This window comes from Pistacia vera, unplaced genomic scaffold (assembly GCF_008641045.1).
Source record: "Pistacia vera cultivar Batoury unplaced genomic scaffold, PisVer_v2 Contig684, whole genome shotgun sequence".
Taxonomy (NCBI): Eukaryota; Viridiplantae; Streptophyta; class Magnoliopsida; order Sapindales; family Anacardiaceae; genus Pistacia; species Pistacia vera.
The window spans coordinates 1-12,545 of record NW_022196539.1 but is presented as its reverse complement, the minus strand read 5'-3'; the positions used below and the strand labels follow the sequence as shown (position 1 = coordinate 12,545).

Genomic DNA, 12,545 nt, shown 5'->3' with positions numbered 1-12,545 from the left:
TTATAAATGAGTAAACGACATGTTCCCACCCTAGGTATAGCAAATTCTAAAGTTTTATCCCTGTTTTCATAATCGTGAAATTCCCATCCTTAAATTAATACTGTTTGTTGTTTTTTAGATTATAGTACAGTATAGATAATGTTATTATCAAATTGCCCTTTTCCTTTTTTCTCCTCTTTGATAGCGTTTGTCAACAGGTTTCCTACTGTCGATGAAACGCGACCTTTCATCTTTCCTAACCTTCTCCCGCCAACGAGCGCGACCTTGCACTTCTAGGTAGTTTGCCAACCACAAACAACTGCACCCTTAAATTGTTAGCCAACAATTACTACACTTTCAAATCCCGACCAATTCTTACTCCGAAAATCAATCTTGTCTGCATCGTTCGAATTCCCTTTCTCTCCTTTTCAAAACCCATCCCTCCTTTGACCATTCCCATTCATCGTTTTCTACCCTCAATCTACACTTGCCGCCACGAGACAATCACAGTTTTGCTGCCCTCTCATCCGTTTTTTGTTGGGTTTTGGTGTGTGATAGGTGGGATTTGTTGTTTTTGAAGTGTTGTTTGCGATTGTGTAATCCTTGTGTCGATTTTCGATTTCTGGTCATTGCGCCCCCCCCCCCCAACTCTAACCTTGCTGCTCCATCGTCGCCCACCCAATGCCCATCCTTTCCTCCTACGTGCTCAACTTGGGGGGTCGCAAAAATCCAGAGGTGAAAACAAAATCATTTTAAAATTTCATATTTAATATAATATAAAATGATTATTTTATCTTTTTATCGTTATATTAAACTGTTTTTGTCAATTTATAGGCGAGAATCTGAAATTTATAAAACCATGATGGAAACCTTAGATTTCACTAAACCTTCAGTTGAAACGTCGTTTGCTCTTTATATATAGGCAAAAACTTTTAGGTATGCGTGTCCCCTTATAGATCGACGCAAAAAAAAAGTTTAACATATATTGATTGACTATATTTATGTTTACAATTTGAAGATTGAACAAATGAGACAAACATTTCCTTGCAATTTGGCCCAGGAGCCAAACAATTCACATCAATGGCACATCAATGTAAGCATTAGCAATGGTGATATGTCTAATAGGTAAATAGATATATCTTTTATATAATACTACATATACAACATGATTTGACAAAAGATAGTTGATTTATTTTAAATTAAAAATATAATTTTATCTAATCATTTTTTATTACATTATGTTGTATAAGAAATGTTGTATGTATAATATTACTTTTATAAAACACAACCAAACTTCGAAAAAGTCATATTCATTTTCACCATTAGCAAATTATTGTGAAAATCATTGGAAGTTCTTAAGCTCATTATGCCACTATTACATGACTGCATCTCTGATACTGAATAACCATCGTGTCGCACTAGTATGAACTCAGCCACCATTTTTGTAGGGATCAAAATCCCTTAAAAGAAGAGTTCATCAAATCTATCACTCCTAAAGATAACAAATGAACTTTCAAAAATAAAATGAGCATCCATGTGGTACCTGTAGAAGATTACCACAGCTTCAAATCTTTGTCTTGAGTTGAATTTCCAGGGTTCTTTAGCACACACAGCACAATATCAAATGCCTATCTCATCTTGAAGGCTTAATTGTTATCTTCTATAGTTACAAATTCAACAAATGCTTTCAGTAAAGGAGATTAGAGATATATACTAAGTGCTCCTAGACATAACCACCATTGACACGAATAACTTGCCCATTAACCCACTCACTAGCATCAGTAGCCAAGAACCCGACAACAGGCGCAACATCCTTGGTCTCACCAAGCCGACAAAGTGGGCTCTCGTCAATTGCCCTCTTTACCATCTCCTTAGTCTTGCCATCAAAGAACATATCAGTCGCAATTGGCCCTGGGGCCACACAGTTTGCTGTTATACTAGTTCCTTTGAGCTCCTTTGCTAGTATCTTCACCATTGTCTCCACAGCTGCCTTGGATGCTGTGTATGCGCCAAACCCCGGCTTCAATGCACCAACCAGTGACGATGATAGAAGTATAATCCGGCCTCCACCACCACGCTTTAGCCTATTTGCTGCCTCTTTACAACATAAGAATGCACCCCTTGTGTTGACACTGTAACCATAAATAAATCACATGACAGGAACTCAAATTATTTCAGTCCAAAATGAAAGTATAAAGGAAAAAGTATGTGTTGGACTACAATTCTAATTCGAGTTTATAGATTTTATTGCAGATTGAATGTTCGAAGATAAATGATTCAAGAAAACAGTCATTACCGATCAAAACCTGACACTCCAATGCAAGCACACAAGCAAAACAAATTTAAACAATTCAAATGTACCTCCTAAACGTTTAGATTCTTAACTTCTAACCATTATTTTTTTTTTTTTTGTGGATGATTAGCGTGTCCAGGCTAACTCACGGGTACCTCAACCAATCTCCCAGACCGTGGAATTACTAGCCAGGCAAGAGCTCCGATGGCCACTCCTATTAACAACCGAGAAGAGACTCGAACTTAAAACCTCTCGTGTAATACAATTAAGAGTCCCTATCGAACTACTCGGCTATCCAAGTGTTATATTTAACCATTATCTACCTTGGCTTGAAATTGATGAAATATCAATATGAACACTATTCAAAATGCTCAAGGTTCCATATTCTTGTTCAAACATTTGCAAATTGCAATTAGATGAATAAAAAGGATTCTCTGTTTCTACTTCTAAAATAAAGAAAAATAAACGCAGAATTTTTCACCGTTTTCCATTTTCATCGCGCTAAAAACAAGAACACAAAAAACAAAACCAAATTAAGCAACATTTCACTTCCAAAATTTACACTTGCTTGATGATAACATAAAAATTACCTGAAAATACGATCAAAATCCTCCAAAGAAGTATTAGCTATAGAGGGGTACTTGGGATCAAGCACCCCGGCTGAGTTAACCAGGACATGAATCGGTGAGCCAAAGGCCTGCTCAGCCGAGTCAAAGAGAGACTTAACCTGGGCTGGGTCCGAAACATCAGCTTTGACGACGATGGCTCGAGGGGGAGAGTCGGGAGAAGCAGAGGAGTTAATCTCGTCGGCTACCAGATCGGCTTGAACAGAGCTGGAGGTGTAATTGATGATGAGTTTGGCTCCAAGTTGGGCGAGGTGTATCGCTATGTCTCGGCCGATTCCTCGTGATGAACCGGTTACAATTGCGACTCGGTCTTTCAGTGGGAGTGAGTGAGTCTCCGAGTTGGTAGCCATTTTCCGTAGACATGAAATAAGGCAAAAGGTCGATGATTTATAAGGGTAAAAGAGATGCGGCCCCCCAAGGTTTAGCTAATTACGTTCACACCCCTGGTTTCATAAATTCCAGATTCACCCCCTTAAATTAACAGCTTTTGTTTCTTCTAACAGTCAAAGGATAAAAATGTCATTTATTACATTTTAATATTTTCATTTACTAAGTTCCAGATTCCGATTATCTTTTACTCCACCGTGGCTCTCTCTCCCTCTTTGTTCCAGATTCTGATTCATATAAAGATTTGTTTGTGTAAAGACAGCATGATTCATATAAAAATTTAATGTATTCTTTTGAAAAGGATGGGGAGTTTGCCATAAAAGGAACAAAGAGGGAGAGAGAGCCACGGTGGCTCGCGCGTTGGGTGGTTTGCGTGGTTGGGCAACAGGGAGTTGGTTGGAGAAAAGAGTCGAGCATGTGGTGGGCAGGCAATGGTGGGTGACGTGCAAGTGGCGGCCGTCGGGCCTTCTCAATCCAAAAACCAAATCAACACAACAAACACTCCAATAATCAATTAAAATCACAACCCAAACTGCAAAATCAATCAAACTCCGACATCCATCAAAAACCCAAAAAAATCCAGTCAATTGCGAAATCGGCAACAGTGGGATGTTGGCAACGGGGAGTGTGGTCAGCGGTAGGTACCAGACGCCGTGGAGATGAAGAAGGTCTGGTCTTCATCTTTTTTATTTCTTTGAGAGAGAGATTTTTCTTGGGTACGGATGAACAAGAAAAAAAAGGGGAACTAGTGGGAAAAGAGAAAGAGCAGCGTTGGTTTGGGATAAGTTTGAAATCTTAAATCAGTGAGAGGGTAGTTTAGTAATAATTCCCTTGGAATCTGTATCAGTACTTTCGTTAACAATGTTAATGTAAGGGTGGGAATATAAAATTTATGAAACCAGGGTAGGACTTAGAATTTCGCTAAACTTTGGGTCGAGCATATCAGTTATCTGATTTATAATAAATTTGTAGGGCCATATATAAAATCTATAATTTTTTTAATTATAAATAAGAACATAAAAATTAAACATTACCCTGATTTATATAATTGTAGGCCATATATGTCAACATCAATAAGAAAAATCTATAATTTTTTAATTATAAAATAAGACATAAAATTAATCCTAATTTAGAAAATTCTTCGTATTGTGTATATATATAATATATCTGTTCAGTGGAACTCGATGAATCGAGTTCGAACTCGATTCCTAAAAGTCGAATTTGAGTTGGTTAACTGAGTTTAAGTCGTATTTTTTGAGCTTTTTGTACAGTGATCAAACTTGACTTGTGAGATTATTCGAATTATTCGAACTCAAACTCAACTTAACTAATTTGAGTCGAATTCGAGCCGAGCTCGGCGGCTTGTGCGACTCGCTCAATTTCGTCTCTATAGATTATTCAAAGGTTATCAGTCCAAGTCCTTCTTCGATTGCTAATAGGAATAGTTACTGAATTTCTTATCCACCGATGATTATAAATCTTGTAAAATTAACTGAGGTGCATATAAACTTCCAGATCCTCCGATCATTAAAAAGAAAAAAAAACGGACACCCACCGATTATGTTTAATAGATTATACGATCCAACGTAATTAAATTAAATAAACCCATTAGTAAAGATTTTTTTTTTCAAAAAATTCAAATAAAGTAATGACTTCACGTGTATATTGATTATTGGATAAGCACAGGATACAATCTAATATTATGGCATTGTTCTGACTCATTGATCATGTCGACTAATGCATCCAACGGTCGATGGAAAACCGCTTAAAATACTTCACCATAACGTAAACATCAGATCAAGATGATGTCAGCCATGACGATCCAATGAGAGCTTCAAGATTCAACCTTTTTGAATTTCCCAGAAAAATTAACATCAAATCAATAAATCTTCAAAGTCAAACCACTATCCACCATTAGCTCTAATGATTTGGCCATTGATCCTTCCCCATCATCACTCCCCAAAAATCCCACAATTTTACTCACATCCTTAGGCTCTCCAAGTCTTCCCAGAGGGCACGCATCTGCAAACCTGTTTATCATTTCCTCACTTTTACCAGCAAAGAACAGCTCCGTTGCCACCGGCCCGAGAGCCACACAATTCACTGTTACCCACTACCCTTCACCTCTTTCGCCAGGATCTTCGCCATTGTCTCAATGGCCGCTTTGGAAGCAGCTAGGCTGCATATCCAGGCGGGAGTGATCCAATAACCGATGTTGATATCAGAATGATCCTCCCGCCACCGCCGCGAGTCAGGCGATTAGCGGCTTCCTTGGCACACAAGAAAGCGCCTTTGGTATTCACATTGAATTTGCATCCCAATCTTCTACTGTTGTATTGGCCAGATGTTGGATACTTGGGTTCAGGACTTCCGGCGCAATTTACAAGTATATGGATTTTTGATTCGAACACTTGTTCGCTTGATCGAAAGGAACTTGACCTGATCAGGATCTGAAACATCAGCTTTAACAGCTATTGCTCGGCAGAGGAAGAGGTACCAGAAGAATTTAGCTCGGAAGCTAGGAGATCAGCCTGGGTGGAGTTTTGAAGCATAATTGATCACAACTCTGGCGCCAAGGGAGTGGAGGTGAATGGCAGGCCTTGCCAATGCCACGCGAAGCACCGGTGACTATAGCTATCCGGCCGTCGAGAGACCTGTGCACAGTTTCCCCACCCTGAGATAGATATTCAATGTGTGATATTTTGAGGATTGTATGTAGCTGCTATATTTATAGAAGAGATATGCTTACCTGAGGAATCTTCAGAGATGGCGTTGACATTTGACTAACAAAATGAATGGTTCAAGCATCTGAATTAACTATAAGAATTGTCTTCTTCTTGGGGAAGCTGCATCTACACATAAACAAAGGTGTCGGTGTCAGAATGGCAATATTCCCCGTATTTCTTATGTGAAACACAATCTAGAGAGGAATAAGGTCATTAACACAAGGCCAGCAGTTGACACTTGACAGTGAACACTCAGCAGCCCAAGTTTGAACAAACTCAAAAATAAAGGGAAGAAAATTCATAAATAAGTCCTAGACGAGGCAATGACCCCATCATTTGAGAGAGAAGGAGAGAGAGACAGAAACAATAACACTACGGACACCGAAAAAATTATATCGAAATTGTGTATCGGCCTACGTGTATCAATCGTATAATTTTTTTTTTAATTTTTTTCTAGTGAACAGTCGTCCAAATTTTTTGGATGACCGTTCACTCACATGGACCCCCGTCCATATTATATAGACGGGGTCTATATACTAGGGACGGACGTCCCCATTTAAAGGACGTCCGTCCTTGAATAAAATACAATAAATTTTTTTTTATAAACATTAAGAACGACCATCCCTTCATTTTGGACGGACGTCTGCAAATAAAGAACGTCCGTCCTTAACCAAAATATGAAAATAAAAAAAAATAAAAAAACTTTAGGGACGGCCGTCCATAAATTTTAGATGGCCATCCCTTACGTTTGGACGGATGTCCATTCCCATCCATACTTTTAAAAAAAAAAAAAAATTCTAAAAAAGACTCTCTTCTTCGTCTTCATTCTAAAAAACTAATTGCTTTGAGCTTCAATTAGTTTTTTAATGCAGATTGCAGAGAAACTCAAAGCAGTGATGGGAATCTTAATAGGAATACCAGTGACAGAACACCCAATCAGTTTAATGAGTAATAGAATTTTTTTTTTTTAAAAAAGTATGGACGGGAATGGACGCCCGTCCAAATGTAAGGGACGGCCGTCCATAATTTATGGACGACCGTCCCTAAAGTTTTTTTTTATTATTTTCATATTTTGGTTAAGGACGGGCGTCCCTTATTTACGGACGTCCGTCCAAAATAAAGGGACAGCCGTCCATAACGGATAAACGGCCGTCCCTAATGTTTATAAATTTTTTTTTATTGTATTTTATTCAAGGACAGGCGTCCTTTAAATGGGGACGCCCGTCTCTAATATATGGACCCCCGTCCATGTAATATGGACAGGGTCCATGTGAGTGAACGGCCGTCCAAATCCGTTCACTAAAAAAAAATTGAAGAAAAATTCACACGACTGGTACACGTAGGCCGGTACACAATTTCGGTGCAATTTTTTCGGTGTCCGTAGTGTTATTGATTAAAAAACTGGGTTGAAAGTTCATAAAAAATAATGANAAAAACTGGGTTGAAAGTTCATAAAAAATAATTAAAAAGGTATCAAATATGAAGTGCTTGAGTTGCTTAAAATCAAAAGGTCATGCATAAACTCCAGAAAACTAATGATGAAATGTCAACTAAACTGGATTTAAACCAAGGTTTATACAGACCCAAAAAGGGCAACATATCAAACTCTATTTAAGGCAAATTCCAAAAGACGGTAAGAATCAAGAGGGTTGGACGTGGGATGTTGCCATATTTTTTTGGAACAATGGAGAAATTATCAAAAAACATTCATAAGCCAACTGGGATAACCCAAAAAATACATGAGAAATTGACAATAATCTCTAAATGGAAAAAAAAGAAGCTAACACTGATAGAGGCAGATATCTTGGAGAAGGTTTTATGATGAAGACACAACAAAGCAGAGAACATTATGGAAGGAGAAAATCCAATTTTGGTAAAAAAAAAAATTACCAAATCAAATTACAAGCAAATATACTACAACTGAACAAAAAATAAATAAATAAAGTGAAGGTTGTCTCATTACCATAATCTTCCAAAAGGTGAATTCAGCAGAGGAGACGAACTCCTCCTCTGAGCTTAAAGAGAATTTCCAGGCCTCATGAGATCATTTTTTTTATTCTCAATCACTGCATGCACTTTCATTTACCAATAATCTCGACATGAACAAACACCACCTTCAAAATGATGAAAGCGGTAGGCATCTCGTACCACAATAGTCCGATTTGATATTTTTGATACATATTTGATCCAATTATGACAATCATTACATACACGAAGATTTTTAATTACACGTACAGGGATCGTATCAGACAAACTAAGAAGACCATAGGCAATAGCCAGTTTCTCACTGTGAATATATACGGTTGGATCCTTCTGCTCTTGCTCTATCTCACTCCAAAGGCTATAACGGTCTTGCACATAACCAATTTTGGCCGCCCTTTCATTCAGATTTCCCAAAAATTCATATATTTTATCTGCTAGTGGATGGAGGCGATCACCAACAAAGAATGCATGAATTGAATTTTTAACCTCAATCCAGCTTTGGCCAGGCTCTTTCTTCACACCCCTATCTTTCATCATTTGCCTCATCTGATCTCTAGAATCCCATTTCTGAGCCACTGCATATATATTTGATAGAAGAACATAAGTTGCAGAGTCTTCAGGTTCCAATTTTAGAAGATGATGAGCTGCAAACTCTCCAATTTCTAGATTCTTATGAACTCTACAAGCACTTAAAAGGGTTCTCCAAACCATTGCATCTGGTTCAATCGGCATATTCTCTATAAATTCCCTTGCACGGTCCAAAAGGCCAGCCCGACCAAGGAGATCAACAACACAGGCATAATGTTCTGGTTTAGGCACTAAGCAATATTCTTTGCTCATGGATTCAAAGTAGCCAAGGCCTTCATTCACCAAACCTACGTGGCTACAAGCTGATAAAACTCCCACAAAGGTCACATTGTTCGGCATTGCATCAGTCTGTTTCATTTTCTCAAAAAGATTTATTGCCTCAATACCATATCCATGTTGAGAAAAGCCTGTGATCATGGCATTCCATGAAACCTCATTTTTTTTGGACATTTCAAGAAACTCTCTCTTGGCATCTTCAATGCTGCCACACTTTGCATACAATGTGATTAAAGCATTAGAAGCTTCAGTTTCTAAAGCATAACCTGTTTTCATAATCATGGCATGGATTTGCTTTCCCTGTTTTATATTTGCTATGTTGGCAGCAGCACTAACTGCAGAACCAAATGTGTATAAATTAATTTCTACTCTGGCTCTATTCATCTGGGAAAAGACCTGCAGAGCTTCCTCACAGTATCCACTCTGTGCAAATCCTGAAATCAGTCCATTCCATGATATACTATCTTTAGCACCAATTTTCTCAAATGCTAAGTATGCTTCTTCGATTATACCACATCTAGCATAAAGACTAACAAGGGAGTTTCCAACCGAAAGATCATCTGAAAAACCAGAGACATAGGATTGAGCATGTATTTGTCGTCCTTGATTGAGTGCTTGAATACCAGCACATGCACTGATTGCACTTGAAAATCCTATGTCATCAGATTGAATCCCTCGGTTTTGCATTTCTTCAAAAAGTTTAAGTGCTTCAGCAAACATATCATGCTGTAAATACCCAACAATCATAGCTGTCCAGGAAACAACATCATCCTCAGATAGTCTTCTCAGAATTCCCTGTGCAGTATTTAGCTTTCCATTCTTAGCATACATATCTATGAGCACACTACAAACATATACATTAAACTGATAGCCAGTCTTTATGACTTGAGTATGAATCTGCTCTCCTAGATCAAGAGCTCCTAGTGAGGTACAAGTTCTCAATATACTTGGATAGGTGTACTGATTGGGTAGTAGACCTTCAATCTGCATCTGTCTGAATATCTTAAAAGATTCAGTTAGGTTATCTAGCAGCCCGTAAGCCACCAGCATCACATTCCAAAGAACAACATTTTCCCTCTCCGTTGTGAGAAAAAATTCATAGGCATTCTCTACATCCGAGCATTTCACATAAAGATCAAGCAAGGAGCCTTCAACAATGATGTCTTTAGAGATCCCCAATTTTATTGCATAAGAGTGAAGTTGCTCTCCCTTATTTAGAGCCCCAACTGATGCACAGGCACTCATGAGACTTGCAACTGTAACACAGTCTGGTTTCAAGCAGTCAAGCTGCATTTTCTCAAACAATTCCAATGCTCTATCACTAAATCCACGCTGTGCCAGCCCAGAGATCAGCGAGTTATATGAAACACTATCCCTCTGCTGCATTTTGCTAAAAACTTGTTCAGCAGATATAAAATTCCCCGCACGAGAATACAATGTCACAAGAGCATTACACACATATGTTTCAGAAGAAAATCCCCACTTGAAAACAAGTGCATGAAAAATCTCTCCCTTGCCATATAGCTCTAGCTTAGTGCAAGCACTTAAAGCACTTGATAAAGCATAAGGTGTAGGTAAAATTCCCAATATATGCATCTGGCAAAACAGATGAATAGCTTCTTGTTCATGTCCAGTTTGAGAAAAGCCAGAGATCATAGCCACCCAAGATACACTATCCTTTAAAACTAAGTTATCAAAAACCTTTTTAGCAGAATCTACAAACCCATTTTTGGCATACAAATCTATTAAACGATTACAAACAAGCGTATTAGAACCAAAACCATGATAAATAATCATAGCATGAACCTGCTTAACATATTCAAAAGCAGCATTACGACCATCACTACAGGCCCTCAAAACACTTGCAAAAGTTGCTTCATTTGGCTTCACATTTTTATTTATCATTTGTGAAAACACATCCAACACTCTATCACTCAACTTCTTTGCAATAAACCCAGAAATTAACTTATTCCAAGAAAACACATTTGTACTAGGCATATCATCAAGAACGTTGACTGCACCATCAAAATCACCACTTTGTACATAAATATCAAGAACTTTATCACATAATACTTGCTCTCTACCAAAACCCAACTTTAAAATCCTCCCTTGAATCTTTTTAGCTTCAATAAAAGATCCAGAATTCAAACAACCATCCAAAAGAAAAGTAAACGTCTGACAATTCGCAAGAATTCCACGCTTTTCCATCAAATGGAGGATCTCAAATCCCTTGAGATTCCACTCACTTTCTTGGACATCAAACTCCTCAAATGAATGACAAATTGCAGTGTTACTAAACCCATTAAAACTCAACCTCCTCCAATTCCCGCAAAAGCACTGTAACATACAAAAACACCCCCAAAAAAAGTTAAAAGAGAAAAAAAAAAAAAAAAGATTTTGTCAATAAATAAGCAAAAGGGTTTTGTTTAAAGTTTACATATAAATGATAAACGAGTTAGTAGTTACCTCGCGAAACTTCTGTTGGGAGATTTTGTTTTTCGGTTTGAGTTTACAATGAGAGAAGGGATATGAAAGAGACAAACGAAGAGAAGTGAGCTTCAGAAACATGAATTCTTGTATTTGAATGAGCATTAAAGAGCGGGAAAATATCTGAGAGATTGAGTACAAAGGAAAGGATTCTACAGATTCTTCACTCTTGTTTACAGTTTAAGTATTTGTTGGGTTACGGTTAACTTTCGCGCCAGAGTATTCAAAGACTCATTTAATTTTTTCGAGGTTTAACTTAATCATAGATTAACCCACATGGACCTCTCCACCCCCTGATAGTAAATCCTTTAGCTACTCGGATTAGCAATATTTAAAAGATTTTATGTTCCAGTCGTAAGAGAATTATTTACCATATTTATATAATTACCTTGATTTATTAAGCTTGTACAGTGTTTGGTGACCTTGAGGATAAACAGATTTCACATACAATAAATTGTGTTATAAATGGTTAATAGTGTTATAAATGAATAATCGCATCATAGATGATAAATCATGTTATAAATAAATAATCGTATCATAAACAATAAATCATGTCATAAACAGTTAACCCTATAACATACCAAATTATTGTATTATAAACGAGTTTATACTACTCGTTTAAGTAATCATGTCACTAAGCACGTTCGCGAGTTAAGGCTCTTTAACTCGAACATGGCATGATTAATAAACGGGTTGGATTCGTCAACTCGAATATGACATGAACATGATTAAAAACAATCTTATCCTGCTTAAGTCATGTTGGGATGGTGTGTGTCAAAAATTGTCACCCCTACTTTACGATAAGTTAAGTGGTGTAAGAGGTAACAGATGATTTTTCAAAATATGAGGGGGGCATCAGTAATTTTCAATATTTATAGGGTCTTGTAAAATCTTAGTGGAGGTGGCTGATAAATGTCCTTATAATAAGTTAGGTTCCGTTGACAATTGAGCCCCACTTTATTTCACATCTCCCCGCCATTCTCACGGTCAAAATCAAAAACCCCTTTCACTCCTGCAAGCTAAAACGACGCCGTCTTCGCACTTCCCTCTCATTTAAACCAGACATCAGGAACAAATTCTCGCATCAAAACCCTAGAACCCGAGCTCCCCAATTCAGCAATGGCAATCGCACGAACCGGAGTTTACGTCGACGACTATTTGGAGTGTAATTCTCTCCACAGTCCCTCAAATTCGTATCAA

At 37.7% G+C, this 12,545-nt stretch overlaps 2 protein-coding genes and 1 pseudogene across 2 annotated transcripts; all 3 read right to left on the bottom strand.

The window, feature by feature from the left end:
* Window positions 1-1,310: 1,310 nt before the first annotated feature.
* On the bottom strand, window positions 1,311-3,248 carry LOC116113569 (NADPH-dependent aldehyde reductase-like protein, chloroplastic). Its single transcript, XM_031399714.1, has 2 exons — window positions 2,863-3,248; window positions 1,311-2,111 (listed from the first exon to the last, which is right to left on the bottom strand). The coding sequence occupies exons 1-2, from the start codon at window positions 3,246-3,248 to the stop codon at window positions 1,703-1,705; spliced, it is 795 nt and encodes a 264-aa protein (XP_031255574.1). The 3' UTR covers window positions 1,311-1,702.
* Window positions 3,249-5,189: 1,941 nt separating this feature from the next.
* Window positions 5,190-6,064, bottom strand: LOC116113564 (annotated as a pseudogene).
* A 19-nt stretch (window positions 6,065-6,083) lies between these two features.
* LOC116113563 (pentatricopeptide repeat-containing protein At4g13650-like) lies at window positions 6,084-11,426 on the bottom strand. The gene is made up of 3 exons (XM_031399708.1): window positions 11,325-11,426; window positions 7,975-11,195; window positions 6,084-6,137 (listed from the first exon to the last, which is right to left on the bottom strand). The coding sequence occupies exons 1-2, from the start codon at window positions 11,424-11,426 to the stop codon at window positions 8,094-8,096; spliced, it is 3,204 nt and encodes a 1,067-aa protein (XP_031255568.1). The 3' UTR covers window positions 6,084-6,137; window positions 7,975-8,093.
* Window positions 11,427-12,545: the final 1,119 nt, after the last annotated feature.